Below are 14,635 nucleotides of genomic sequence, written 5' to 3'. Positions count from 1 at the left end.
TCAAGGGCAAATCATGATTGAAAGAGGGGCAATTTTAGAGATCGTCTGTTACCACTATTACCATGGATAATCTGAAGAATCCTCTGCAGTGAAGGTGAGAATTGGAATGGCCTCTCAGGGTGTTAGAGGAAGGGAAAATGAAGGGTGGGAATCGGCTAGCGCCGCGAATGGGAGTGGTTGGGAGATCCTGAGACCGAGTCAAGAGAGTCCAAAGACCGCTCAAGCCTTCCGGTCCACTCTACTCTGGAAAGCAAATCCCAGTTGCAGCTCTTAAAAAAAAAAACAAACGGTGGCTCTAGCTGAAACGGCGCGGGAAATCTAAAGTTTTCCCGCCACTGGCGAGGGCGTGAGCCGTGACGTCAGGGCTCCGCCTTCGCAAGGTGGTGGACAGAGGGCTCCGCCCTCACCAAGATGGCGATGCTTGTGGCACCGGAAAGAGTTTATAGATTTCGCCTTGATCCTGCCACCAAATTGGAGGCGGGACTGCCCTGAGGAGTATGCCCGCCCCTTCCGCCGTACGTCCGCGCCGCGTGATGACGTCACAGCGGGTCCACTCCCATCCGTCCGGGTTGCGGAGTTCCTGAGTCCTGAGCGTCCGCAAAGGTAGTGACGCGTGTTGCCCGGAGGATGGCGGACGCCAGCTTGCGCCGCGTGGTTCCCAGCGACCTGTATCCCCTCGTGCTCGGCTTTCTGCGCGATAACCAGCTCTCGGAGGTGGCCAGTAAATTTGCCAAGGCAACAGGCGCTGTGAGTGCGGGCTTGGGACAAGGGCTGGGGTGGGAGCACAACAGGTCTTCGGGCCCTCACAGGGTTAGGTTTCCGGGTACCGAGGTCTCTAGGGTCTTCCAATCCAGTATCTGCGGGGCCTTTGTGCCGAACTCTCGGCGGTGACCCGGGAGCCTGAAGTCTCGGCAGCTGGTACCCCACGAGGTCTCACTAGGTAGCGTTGAGTCTTGTTGCCTTTTTCTGTTGAGCGGTGCAGCTACGGCAGCGTGGGTTCCTCGTGGCCCAGGTCACGTGGCTGGCGGAGTGCGGCGAGCTGGAGGGAGCGTGGTGTCCCACTGGAGGCATTGGAGGCTCTTGGTTCCTTCTTGGGTTTTACGTTGGTTGATACAAAACGTGACTTGACCTGAACTCAGTCGAATTTACCCGGGATTCCAAGATGAAATTGCGTTAGAAATGGGGGATGGGATTTTCGTTAGTAAATACTAGAAGAAAGTGAGAGTAGAGGTATACCAAAGCAGAATTGAGCATCACAGCCCAACCAGACAGTGGGCTTGGATCTTTGATTTCTGGAATCAAGCACATCTAGATTTGGGACCAGGCTCTCTTACTTCTTAAGATGTGTAACCTGAACAGCTTGCTGAACCTCTCTGAGTTTGTTTCTATTCCTACAGAGATGCCATCATCCATTTTATAATATTTTTGTGAATTTCAGTAACGTGATAAATATGAAGTGGCAATCCCAGTGCCTGGTGCTCAGGAAGCATCAGTGAGTGAAAGCTGTTATCATAGTTATGGTAATACATATTTATGGTAATATAGGATGGTCCAAATACATGTAAAAAGTGGACCAGGGATGTGAAAGGGTTGGAATCTCAGGCAAGAAAAGCAGTCATGGGTCACCTGGGTGGCTTAGTCAGTTAAGCATCAGGTCATGATCTCAGGGTTCTGGGATCACGCCCCACATGGGCCTGCCTCTCTCTCTGCCACTCCTCCTGCTTGTGCTTGCTCTCTCTCTGTCAAATGAATAGATAAAATCTTTAATTAAAAAAAAAATCCTGATGCATGGGAAAACATCTTGAAAGAGGGTAGAGTGTAGTCTTTGACAGTCTTCTTAGCCTTTGATTCAGAAGTTAAATTTATTCTTTGTGGCAGAATCGGGCTGCACAAAGACAGAATCAAATCAGCTTCAGAAAGGGCTACCTTAAGCTGGGACAGCCTGCCTTGTGATCCCCTACAACTGCTTTCATATTGGAACTGTTTTTTAATTGACCATTAGGGAGGCTGCAGAAAGTATTTTCACAATGGGCTGGAAGGAATTGGGTCTTTTTCAGAATCAGGATTTTTTTTTTTTAAAGATTTTATTTATTTGACAGACAGAGATCACAAGTAGGCAGAGAGGCTGGCAGAGAGAGAGGGGGCAGCAGACTCCTTGCTGAGCAGAGAGCCCAATGCAGCGCTCGATCCCAGGACCCTGGGATCATGACCTGAGCTGAAGGCAGAGGCTTTAACCCACTGAACTACCCAGGTGCCCCAGGATTTTTTTATATAACAAAAACTAATCTTTCTGCAAAGCTTACTGAAGGCCAGATGGTGTTTCCAGATGCTAAGTCTTTTATATGCATTATCTCTAATTCTCTCAACAACTTAATAAGATGTACAGTATTATCTCCATGTTATAGAGAAATAAAGTCTTGAAAAGATTAAGTTATTTGCTGAGGGTCACACAGAGGCAGAGGTGAGTTTCACATTTATACACATGTAAGTCTGAGCCTGTACTCTTTTTTTTTTTTTATAAGATTTTATTTATTTATTTGACAGACAGAGATCACAAGCAGGTAGAGAGGCAGAGAGAGAGAGAGGAGGAAGCAGGCTCCCTGCCGAGCAGAGAGCCCGATGTGGGACTCGATCCCAAGACCCTGAGATCATGACCTGAGCCGAAGGCAGAGGCTTAACCCTCTGAGCTACCCAGGCACCCTGAGCCTGTACTCTTGATGGTACTGCAATGTTTTGCCTTTTTTTTTAAATCAACTTACAATCTATTATCAGTGTAATTAATAACTGAAAGTAATTTTTGTACTGAGTATATAACTTAGCTTTTTTTTTTTTTTTTTTAAGAATTTGTTTATCTATCTGACAGAGATCACAAGTAGGCAGAGAGGCAGGCAAAGAGAGAGGAAGGGAAGCAGGCTCCCAAGGGGGGCTCGATCCCAGGACCCTGGGATCATGACCTGAGCTGAAAGCAGAGGCTTTAACCCACTGAGGCACCCAGGTGCCCTATAACTTAGCTTTTTAACCAGTTTTGGAGGCTGGTTTCCAATGATTTGGTATTATAAACCATATTGCAGGAAATGCTCTCTTCTGTTAGTGTTCTTGTTTCATGAGTAACGATGAATTCCTAGACAATGCATTGCTAGCTTAAAGGGAAAGCACATTAAAAGATTTTATTTTTATTTGAGAGAGAGATTGTGCACGTGTGAGCACAAGGTGGGGCAGGGGCAGAGAGAGAGAGAGAGATGTAGACTCCCTGCTGAGCAGGGAGGCTGTCATTGGACTGGATCCCAGGACCCCAGGATTATGAGCTGAGCTGAAGGTAGACACTTAACCGACTGAGTCACCCAAGTGTCCTGGGAAAGCACATTTTTTTAAAGGCTTTCATAAATAGGATTAACTGGGGATAGATGGTGACAGAAACTGTGAGTATCCCAAGTTTCTGATGTTGAAAATTGGAAAGTACATAAATAGATTTTTTTTCTCTTAATTTGTGCAAGTAGAAGAAGTCTTATGAAGAAGTAACATTTACACCAAATACAGCAGGTATAGAAGAGGTCACTTTTTTTTTTTTTTTTTTTAAGATTTTGCTTATTTATTTGAGAGAGAAAGAGAGTAAGTGAGTATGAGCAGAGGGTAGAGGGAGAAGCAGACTCCCTGCTGGGCAGGGAGCCTGATACGGGGCCCCCATCCCAAGACCTGAGATCATGATCTGAGCTGAAGGCAGATACTTAACTGACTGAGCCACCAGACACCCCAAAGCAGGTCAGTTTTAAAGAGAGAATAAATCTGATTTCCTGCTAGAAGAACCAGGATAAAATTTTCTTACTATGTTCTTTTTTTCTCCTATAGACCCAACAGGACGCCAACGCCTCTTCTCTCTTAGACATCTACAGCTTCTGGCTCAAGTAAGTCTTCCCTGTATCACTGTGACTGGTTTTCCCCCAAGGAGTTGGGCTATGTTCCTTGGTGTGGGAAGATCCTGATCCCCCAAAAGTTAGCCTCATCTACCTCAGCAGGTCTGCCAAGGCCCCAAAGCGGAAGGTACAGGCAAATGGACCAGTGAGTAAGAAGGCTAAGAAGAAGACTTCATCCAGTGAGAGCAGTGAGGACAGCAGTGAGGAGGAAGAACCCCAAGGACCTCCAGCTAAGAAAGCTGGTAAGTCTGGGCAAGGAGTTGGTGTTAGTGATTCCCAGAAAGGTATTTGTAGCCTGCCTGTACCACGTGGCTGTTTCTCACTGGGGTCTGTGGTTCTGTTCAGCTGTACCTGCCAAGCGGGCCAGTTTGCCTCAGCATCCTGGAAAGGCTGCAGCCAAAGCATCAGAGAGCAGCAGCAGTGAGGAATCCAGTGATGAGGAGGAGGACAATGACAAGAAGAAAAAGCCTGTTCAGGTTTGCACCTTTTGGGAAGGAAAGAGGTTGTTGAAGGGATTAGGAAGAAGAAACCTAGAGTCCTGGCTTATAGCTTGGAAACAAGGGATGCCAGTGGGTGTATAACAGGTGACTACGGGGGCGCCTGGCTGCCTTAGTCAGTAGAGCATGGGACTCTTGATTTCGGAGTTACATGCCTGAGTCCCATGTTGGATGTAGAGATTACTTAAAAGGAAAATAAATAAGGGGTGCCTGGGTGGCCCAGTTGGTTAAGCCTCCTACTCTTGGTTTTGGCTCAGGTCATGATCCCAGGATTTTGAGATCAAGCGCCAGTTGGGTTCTCTGCTCAGCAGGGGTTCAGCAACTCTGCCTCCCTCGCCCTTTGCACCTCCCCCCACTCCGAAGCGTGTGTGAGTGTGCATGCCCCCTCTGTCTTTATAATAAAATGAATTTTTATTTATTTTTTAAGGATTTTTATTTATTTGACAGAGAGAGATCATAAGTAGGCGGGGGTGGGGGGTGGGAAGCAGGTTCCCTGCCAAGCAGAGGGCCCGATGTGGGGCACAGTCCCAGGACCTCGAGATCATGACCTGAGCTGAAGGCAAAGGCTTAACCCACTGAGCTACCCAGGCGGCCCATAAAATGAATCTTTAAAATACATAAATACGTAAAATATATAACAGGTGACCGTGGTGGAGAAAGTAGAAGTATGAAGCTTGGAAAGGGTATGTGAGGGTGAAGTTGCACTCTGAATCTAGAGGAACCCATTCTGTTTCCAAGGTGGCGTTCGTTTTTTCTGGAACACTGCCTAAGATTCCAAGAGTAAGTAAGAGTATGTTTTGTAGACAGGTATTTGGAACTCTTAAGCAGGGAATGGCAAGGACAGGGTTGGGTCTGTCTTTCTTTCTTTCTTTCTTTCTTTCTTTCTTTCTTTCTTAAGGTTAATTTTTTAAAATTTATATGACAGAGACACATTGAGAGAGGGAATATAAGCAGTGGGACTGGGAGAGGGAAAGCAGGCTCCCCAATGAGCAGGGTGCCCAATGCCGGGCTCGATCCTGAGGCCCTGAGATCAGGACCCAAGCCAAAGGTGACGCTTAAGAACTGAGCCATCCCGGCGTCCCTTCTTTCCTTTTTTTAGAAAGATTTTATTTATTGAGAGAGAGAGCATGCATGTGTGCACACATAAGGGGGGGCAGGGGGAAAAGCACTCTCTCCACTGAGCAGGGAGCCGGATGTGGGCCCCATCCCAGGACCCTGATATCATGACCTGAGCTAAAGGTAGATGCTTAACTGACTGAGCCACCCAGGAGTCCCTTTTCCTCCCTCACTCCCTTTCCACCTTCTTTCCTTCTTTCCTTTCATCTGTCCATCCGTCCGTCCTTCCCTTTTTCTTGAGATTTTTAAATTATTTTTAAGTAATCTCTGTTCCCAGTGTGGGACTCAAAATCATGACCCCAAGATCAAGTTTCATGCTCTAACCACTGAGCCAGGCAGGTGCCCCAATATTTTTGTTTCCCATGAAGAATTTGGTGCCCTTTTCAGATGCTGTGTTTTTTCAGTACACACTGTGCCACACATGGTGCTTGAACTCATGACTCCAAGATCAAGAGATGCATACTGTACTGACTCATTCATCCAGGTGCCCTTAGATGTCATCTTGCTCAGCATTTATTTGCTCTTACTGCTCCGTTAGCTCCTAAAAAATAAAAGTAGTCTAAGATGGTTTCCACCTTAGGATGCCCTTTGGGTACCCAGAACCTCTTGCTGATTCTCTTCATTGTGTGTTTCCTCACAGAAGGGAGTTAAGCCCCAATCCAAGGCAGTCAAAGCTCCTCCTAAGAAGGCCAAGAGCTCTGATTCTGATTCAGACTCAAGCTCAGAAGATGAGTCACCAAAGAACCAGAAGCCAAAGACAACACCTGTGGCAGCTAAAACTCAGACTAAAGCCTCAGCCAAACCAGGTACTATTTCCATTCCCAAGAGGCCAGGCTGGGGACTAGTTTGCTCTGGGGACTTGTATTAAAATTGCTCATTCAGGGGCAGCTGGATGGCTCATTCAGTTGAGCTTCTGCCTTCAGCTCAGGTCATGATCTCAGGGTCCTGTGGTTGACCCCCACGTTGTGCTTCACGCTGGGCATGGAGCATGTCTAAGATTCTTTCTCTCTGTTTTTCGCCGTTCCCCATCCCATGTGTGTGTGCTGGTGCCCACGCTTGCCTGCTCTCTCAAAAAAAAAAAAATTGCTCCTTTAGCATAGGGGTGAAATGGCAGTGGCTGAATTAGAAATACTGCTTAGTGTCTTTTTATTTCTTAAGAAGAGGTTTTTTATTAATAAGTGGAACATTTCATAATTAGGGATTAGTAACTAGAGAAATAGTCTGTAGTGAGGAAAAATGTAGTTTTTTTTGTTTTTTGTTTTAAATCTTTGCTTTTAAAAAAAAATTTTATTTGGGGCACCTGGGTGGCTCAGTGGGTTAAAGCCTCTGCCTTCGGCTCAGGTCATGATTTCAGGGTCCTGGGATCGAGTCCCGCATCGGGCTTTCTGCTCAGCGGGGGGCCTGCTTCCTCCTCTCTCTGCCTGCCTCTCTGCCTACTTGTGATCTCGGTCTCTCAAATAAAATCTTTAAAAAAAGGGACGCCTGGGTGGCTCAGTTGGTTAAGCAGCTGCCTTCGGCTCAGGTCATGATCCCAGTGTCCTGGGATCGAGTCCCACATCGGGCTCCTTGCTTGGCAGGGAGCCTGCTTCTCCCTCTGCCTCTGCCTCTGCCTGCCTCTCTGTCTGCCTATGCTCGCTCTCTCTCTCTCCCTCTATCCCTGACAAATAAATAAATAAAATCTTAAAAAAAAAAAATCTTAATAAAAAAAAAAGAATTTATTTGCCAGAGAGAGATCACAAGTAGGCAGGGGCAGGCAGAGAAGGAGGGGAAGCAAGCTCCCTGCTGAGCAGAGAGCCCCATGCGGGGCTCGATCCCAGAACCCAGAGATCATGACTTGAGCCAAAGGCAGAGGCTTAACCTTCTGAGCCACTCAGGTGCCCCCCAAAAAACGTGTTTTAAAAAATGGTATCCAGAAGCACCTGGGTGGCTCAGTCGGTTGAGTGTCCAACTCTTGATTTCAGCTTGGGTCCTGATCCCAGGGATGTGGGATTGAGCCCCATGTTGGGCTCCACTCAGCAGAGAGTCTGTTTGAGATATCTCTCTTTCCCTCTCCCTGTGCCCTCAGTCTTACGTGCTCTTTCTTCCTCAAATAAGTTTATCTTTATTATTATTTTTTAAATTTATTTTCTCTTAAAGATTTTATTTATTTGAGAGAGAGACAGAGAAAGCAAGAACAGGGGAGGAAGAAGCAGGCTCCCCACTGAGCAGGGAGCCTGATGTGGGGTTCGATCCCAGGATGCTGGGATTATGACCTGAGCCAGAAGCAGATGCTTACAACTGAGCCATCCAGGTGCCCCCTAAAATAAATAAATCTTTAAAATAAAAGGTATCCCAGGGAGCTGGGAGCTGAAGCCTCTGCCTTCGGCTCAGGTCTTGATCCTAGGATCCTGAGATCAAGCCCCACATCGGACTCTGCTCAGCGGGGAGCCTGCGTCCCCCCCTCTCTCTCCCTTCCTCTGCCTACTTGTGATCTCTGTCTGTCAAACAAATAAATAAAGTCTTAAAAAAAAAAGTATCCATTTGCCATTCTTGTTAATAGATGATTTACATCCCTATAAATGCCGTTTTGTTATAAGCACTTGTACATCTATGTTTTGTGCTTTTCATTGCCATCATCTGTCCTATGCATTTACTCTGTAGGACCTGTGAGAATTTAAACTCTTTCTTGTAGTATGCTTGTGATGACAGGTTATGATTTATAGGAGCTTCTCTGAATGAAGTTGGAGTAAAAGATTTCATAGAATACATTTGAATTGTTTACATATTTTTTTTCCTTTTTTATGATCCTATTTATTTGAGAGAGAGAGAGAATGTTCACACATGAGCTTGGGGAGGAGCAGAGTGAGAGGGACAAACAGACCCCTGCTCTGAGCCCAGAGCCCCATGCAGGCCTTGATACTGTGACCCTGAGATCATGACCCGAGCTGAAATGAAGAGTCAAATGCTTAATGGACTGACCCATCCAGGAGCCCCACTACATCATATCATTTAGTAAAGATAGTTTTATGTTCGAAATTGGTCAGGAAGGTCATCCTTTGATAGTCAGCCGTGGTGGTTTCCCTCATGCTTGCTCTAAAGGCAAGAGAATTGGGGTGCCTGGGTGGCTCAGTTGTTAAGCGTCTGCTTTTGGCTCAGATCATGATCCCCAAGGTCCTGGGATTGAGCCCCACATCAGGCTCCCTACTCAGCAGGAAGCCTGATTCTCTCTCTCTCCCACTCCCCCTGCTTGTGTTCCCTCTCTAGCTGTCTTTCTGTCAAATAAATAAATAAAATCTTTTAAAAAAGTAAAATGAAGGCAAGAGAATCGATAGACTCCTAAGCTCTAAGCTAACAGGTTTCCAGGGTCCATTAAGGCCTTGGTATTTCTTACCCAATTTTTTTTTCCTTCCCAGGTATCCCAGCCCGTGTGGCACCTAAACTAACCAATGGGAAAGTGGCCAGCAAGAAGAGCAGCAGCAGCAGCAGCAGCAGCAGCAGCAGCAGCAGTGATGAGGAGGAGGAGGTGGCAGCGGCGGCAGCCATACCTAAGAAGGTTTGGGCCAGAACTTGTACCAGGGGATGGGTGGGGAGGTGGGGGAGTGAGGGTGTCTCCATTTCTTGACAAGTTTAGTTGGATCAGCTTTTTCCTGTGGTAACTAGTTTTCTCCATATGACGCAGACTGTACCTAAAAAGCAAGTCGTGGCCAAGGCTCCAGTGAAAACAATGGCTGCCCCTACCCAGAAGAGTTCCAGCAGTGAAGACTCTTCCAGTGAGGAGGAGGAGGAGGAGGAGGAAGAGCAGAAAAAACCCATGAAAAAAAAACCAGGTGAGGTTTTTTTTCCCCTTGAAGTTATTTATTTGTTTTTTTTTTTTTTTTTTAGAGAGCATGAGCGAGCATGTGCACAAGGTGGGAGTCGGGGGCAGGGGCAGAGGGAAAGGCAGAGAATCCCAAGGGGACTCCCTGCTAAGTGTGGAGTCCCACCACAACACTTACCTTTTTTTTTTTAAGATTTTATTTACTTATTTCACAGAGAGAGCATGTGCATGTGTGCATAAGCAGGGGGAAGCAGGTCCCTATAGGTTTTTTTTTTTTTTAAATATTTTGTTTATTTGACAGAGAGATCACAAGTAGGCAGAGAGGCAGGCAGAGAGAGAGGAAGGGACGCAGGCTCTCTGTTGAACAGAGAGCCCGATGTAGGGCTCGATCCCAGGACCCCGAGACCATGACCTGAGTTGAAGGCAGAGGCTTAACCCACTGAGCCACTCAGGTACCCCTTGTTTTTTTTTTTAAAAACAGGTCCCTATAGTTCAGTCCCCCCACCTTCAGCTGCCCCATCCAAGAAGTCCCTGGGAACCCAGGCTCCCAAGAAAGCTGCAGAGAAGCAGCAGCCTGTGGAAAGCAGTGAGGACAGCAGCGATGAGTCTGGTGAGTCCTCTCCGTGGAGAATGGGCCTGGGAGAGTGATGAGAAATATAAAAGACAAAAAGGCCTCTATGCCTTTCGTTTTTCACTGAAGCAAGACAGGGTTTAAGTTTCTGTGTGGGTCTTTGCAGCCTCCTTTTTGTTGCTTTTGGTTGGGTTGGGACTCTGGTCCCAGCCTAATGCCATAGATTCCCTCCAGATTCCAGTTCTGAGGAAGAAAAGAAACCTCCAGCTAAGGCAGTCATCTCTAAAGCAACCTCTAAACCAGTTCCAGCAAAGAAAGCGCCAGAGAGCTCTTCAGACAGCTCAGGTAAGGTATATGGAAGCCCTCAGGGTGGTGGGAGCTCCAGGGGCTCTCTCCAGTCTGATTTCTATTTATTATTTGCTCTCTGTCTAGACTCTGATAGTTCTGAGGATGAAGCTCCTGCCAGATCAGCCGGTACTACCAAGAATCTACCAAGTAGGCCGGTTGCCACTCCCAAGCAACCTGCAGCTAAACCAGCCACAGCTCCCAAGCAGCCTGTAGGTAGTGGCCAGAAGCCTCTCACCAGAAAGGCTGATAGCAGCTCCAGCGAGGAGGAGAGCAGTTCTAGTGAAGAGGAAAAGATGAAGAAGACTGTGGTCACTCCCAAGTCCAAGGCAGCAGCCAAAGCAGCTCCGTCTTTGCCTGCCAAACAGGCCCCCCAGGGTGGTGGGGACAGCAGCTCTGATTCAGATAGTTCTAGCAGTGAGGAAGAGGAGGAGGAGAAGATGTCAAAATCCCCAGTTAAAAAGAAGCCACAGAAGGCAGCAGGAGTTGTAGCCTCTTCCAAGGCGGCTTCCACAAAGCAAGCAAAGGCCGAGAGCAGCAGCAGTTCTTCCTCTGATGATTCCAGTGAGGAAGAAGTGAAGGAGAAGCCTAAGGGCAAGGGCAGTGTAAGGCCACAAGCCCTCAAGACCAATGGGACCTCTGCAGTGACTACGCAGAATGGAAAAGCAGACAGGGATAGCCATGAGGAAGAAGAAGAAAAGAAAAAGGCAGCATTAGCAGTTTCTAAGCCAGGTCTGTATCCAAAGAATCTGTCTCCTTGGTTTGTCCCCCCAAGTATGTTTGGGATATACACTTGGGGGATGGGGTAGGGAGAGGAGGCCCACAGTTAGGCTTCCAGTTGTATGCCCTCGGTGTGGGAACCTGGGAGGAGGAATAGGAAGCTGGTCTCCTGAGTCTGGCTTTTTGTTTTGTAGGTTCCGGAAAGAAGCGGAAGCAGAATGAGGCTGCCAAAGAGGCAGAGACTCCTCAAGCCAAGAAGATAAAGCCCCAGACCCCCAACACATTTCCAAAAAGGAAGAAAGTAAGTTCTCTTATTTTCTTGTCGGGAGCCAGCCTTTAAAGAGTAGAAAGGGGCACCTAGGTGGCTCAGTTGGTTAAGCCTCCATCTCTTGCTTTCCCCTCAGGGTCGTGAGATCTTGACAATTCTCCCCATGGCCTGGCACTCTCTCACATGTGTAGCTAAGCAGGGCTTTTCTGTTAAATGGCCACTCTGTCTTTAACTTACTTCTTACTTCATTCTTCTCCAGGGAGAAAAAAGGGCATCATCCCCTTTCCGAAGGATCAGGGAGGAGGAAATTGAGGTAGATGCTCGAGTGGCAGACAACTCCTTTGATGCCAAGGTGAGGGGAGAGCATGTTTGCTGTTCTTAAGGGGGCTGGGTGGAAGAGAGGGCAGCTTTTTGGTTCATGTTGCCTTGAGCAGGGAGAAGAAAGTAAAAGTAACAGGGCCTTGGTGTTGTCCTTCTGTGTATTAACCACTTTTCTCTGCTTACCAGCGGGGTGCAGCTGGAGACTGGGGGGAACGCGCCAATCAGGTTCTGAAGTTCACCAAAGGCAAATCGTTCCGGCATGAGAAAACCAAGAAGAAGCGGGGCAGCTACCGGGGAGGCTCCATCTCTGTCCAGGTCAATTCCATTAAGTTTGACAGCGAGTGACCTGGGGCCATGTGTGGTGAAGCAGGGGTGATGATCCAATGCCACTTACTTTCCCCAGTGGACCTGGGAAACCCTCAGCTCTATTAAGGGAGGGTCTTGGCGAGGACAGCAGTTTAGAAGAGGTCCGAAGACTTTGCATTGTAACATCCTCTTTGGCCGTTTTCTGTGTTCGTAGTTTTGTACAGGTTTGGCTTTTGAGTGTTGAGAAGTAAGGACAACATAAGAGTGTTCTTTTTTAAGAAAAAGAAAAATTTTAGTTGTCATTCCCTCATTCCCTTCTCCCTGTTCTATGGAAGTCCTCATGCTGAGAAATTTGTAAATTTTATATTAAATCGTTTCCTATTCATTTTCGTTGTGATTTCACAGGTGGGTAAAGATAAAATCTTAGCTATTGCCCAAGATGTAGTAAAGGTTACATTATGAGTTTTTATAATTGGAGAATTCTGTCATTTGTTCACATTCATCCGTCCTACCCTCACAGCTTTGGGAAGGGGCAGTTAAGAATGGTTAATGTATATGTTTGCTAAGCATGCACTGTGTAGTTCATCCTCTTTTATGGGGTTTAGGACTGATGTTTTCAGCGAGCATGGACTTAACTACTTTTGGGGATAAAATCCCCTTTTGTTACAGTTAAAATTCTGGTGTAGTGTGAATGCTGTGGGGTTAGTCTAAATATTTTGTTTTCTGTAATATTAACATTTAATGTTTGCAGTATATGTTTAGTTTTTTATTTTGAAAGCATAAACTTTTCTATTGTTCGGAGACTTTTTTTGATGATCCTTAGTAGTACTAATTTAAGGACTGCATTTCCTTGTTTTTTTTTTAGGGAACAAAATAACAATCTGAAAAGTACATATCATTTGGTATTTCTGTTTTAGTAGAAGTGGTGACACAAAATTAGCTTCATTAACTCCTATGTGATTGGAAATCACTGATCAAGAAAATCAAAGAATAAAAACTGTAACTAAAAATCTCAATCCTCAGTAGGAGTAAGATTACATTAGGCAAATTTATAGGTAACCTGTGTATGTGCTAACGGAAATGGGAAGAACCTTTATGAAGCATATTAGGTGGTAAAACTTGGTGGGGTTGGGAGAGTATCCCAAGATTGTTGTTTGTAGTTGGAACATGGGAGCATCTGATGTGCCCCTTTCAGAACCTTAATTGTCAGTAACTAAAAAAATACCTGTGAGCAGAAATGCGACTCTGAGGCCAAGGCAGCCGATCCTAAAGCTGTAGGAGATGAGAGCTTGGCCAGAGCAAGCTGCGGAGGGAGGAGGCAACAGCAAACTGGAGACTGGGGCTGTTTCTGTGGTGGGAAAGTGTGCCCTAGCTTTATGGATGAGGGGAGGTGTAGGTTTTAAGATTAGCCTCCCCTTGTTCTGATTCCATACTTGCCAGGTAACTTGATAGTAAGTTGGTTTTCCATGTAACTGCCTCTAGGAAGAATATGCAGCTTTCATGCTGACATAGGTACATCAGTCTGCATGGTAAGTGTTATCCATCTTAGTACAAAATAATAAACTGACTGATGTATAATGTGTCTTGGGAGATTTTTATTGTGAGTCCAAAGCCCTCTCACCTGTTTAAACCAGAACAACTTGGATGCCAGTTAGAGGGCTGGAGTGAGACCTGTGAGTTCACTGAAGAATTTTCTTGACAGCAGCTTTCTGGCTTTTCGTGGCCATACCTTGCTTGTGTCCAGGCCATAGTCCAGATCGTGCATAGTCTAAACTGGGGTTGGCAGAATGGCCAATGGGTGAGTCTGGTCCACAGCTTGTTTTTGTAATGCTTTGATGCTAAGAATGGTTTTTATATTTTAATTTAATTTATTTATTTGTTTTTAAGTAGGCACCACACCCAACATGGGGCTTGGTTTTTTTACATTTTAAAAGTGCTTGGAAGAATATGTGGCTGACTTTATGTGGCTCACTGGGCCTACGGTATTTGCTAACTGGCCCTCTATGGAAAACGGAAAGCGTTTGCTAATTCCTGGTCTAAGTCAGTGATTTTGCAACACTGGCTGAAAATTAGAATCATCTGGGAAACTTAAAAAATACTAAAACCCAAGAGCCCATCCCAGACCAGCTTGAGTGTGTCAGACCCTGGTGCTCTCTGGTGGGGCCTGGGTGTAAGGATTTTTTTTTTAATCTGAGTGATTCTAATATGAGCAGCTGAGGTTGAAAGCCACTAAACTAAGAGTGTTTGAAAATAATTGGGGCACCTTGGTGGCTTTGTTGGTTGAGTGTCTGACTCTTGGTCGTGGATCATGGGATTGAGCCCTGCATTGGCTCCACTCTCACAGTGCACTGGAGATTCCCTCTCCCTTTTGCTCTTTCCCTGTTTGTGGGTGTGCTCTATCTCTAAAATAAATAAATCTTAAAAAAGAAAAAAGAATTGGTATTTTTTCATTATTCTCATGCTTTTGTTTTTGGATATACTTACAAAATCTGATACAATAAAATGAAAATTAAATTTCCATCTTAGCTGTTTCCTGGGACTTGAATCTGTATCTTCATAGTTTTGTTGAATGTTCTGTTACATGCTTCCACTCATCTTTTTCCTTACACAAATGGGGTAGCTTGCTAGATGCAGTGTTTCATAACATTGGAGCTCATTTTATAACACAGTAGCTAATTTTTAATGTCTGCATGGTTCTCCATTGTAGTAGGAAGCAGTAGTATAAGTATGCAAGCCAATAACATTGGTGGATGTTTGTTTTTTCAGTATTTTGCTACTACAAAT

General features: G+C 45.9%; 1 protein-coding gene across 2 annotated transcripts; it reads left to right on the top strand.

Annotated features, from left to right (window-relative positions):
- Window positions 1–538: 538 nt before the first annotated feature.
- Window positions 539–12,742, top strand: NOLC1 (nucleolar and coiled-body phosphoprotein 1). Of its 2 annotated transcripts, none has more exons than XM_004749409.3 (13): window positions 539–747; window positions 3,847–3,902; window positions 4,014–4,153; window positions 4,257–4,387; window positions 6,165–6,330; window positions 8,917–9,056; window positions 9,183–9,330; window positions 9,802–9,930; window positions 10,126–10,236; window positions 10,324–10,968; window positions 11,151–11,257; window positions 11,484–11,576; window positions 11,732–12,742. In XM_004749409.3, the coding sequence occupies exons 1-13, from the start codon at window positions 628–630 to the stop codon at window positions 11,888–11,890; spliced, it is 2,145 nt and encodes a 714-aa protein (XP_004749466.1). In that variant the 5' UTR covers window positions 539–627; the 3' UTR covers window positions 11,891–12,742. The 2 variants fall into 2 exon arrangements, with proteins under 2 accessions (XP_004749466.1, XP_004749465.1); XM_004749408.3 differs by having other exon boundaries at window positions 4,011–4,153.
- The last annotated feature ends 1,893 nt before the right edge of the window (window positions 12,743–14,635 follow it).

This window comes from Mustela putorius, unplaced genomic scaffold (genome assembly GCF_011764305.1).
Source record: "Mustela putorius furo isolate JIRA1106 unplaced genomic scaffold, ASM1176430v1.1 tig00003909_pilon_pilon_pilon, whole genome shotgun sequence".
Classification (NCBI taxonomy): Eukaryota; Metazoa; Chordata; class Mammalia; order Carnivora; family Mustelidae; genus Mustela; species Mustela putorius.
Note: the sequence above shows the minus strand (reverse complement) of the source record. Positions and strands in the feature narration are given on the sequence as shown.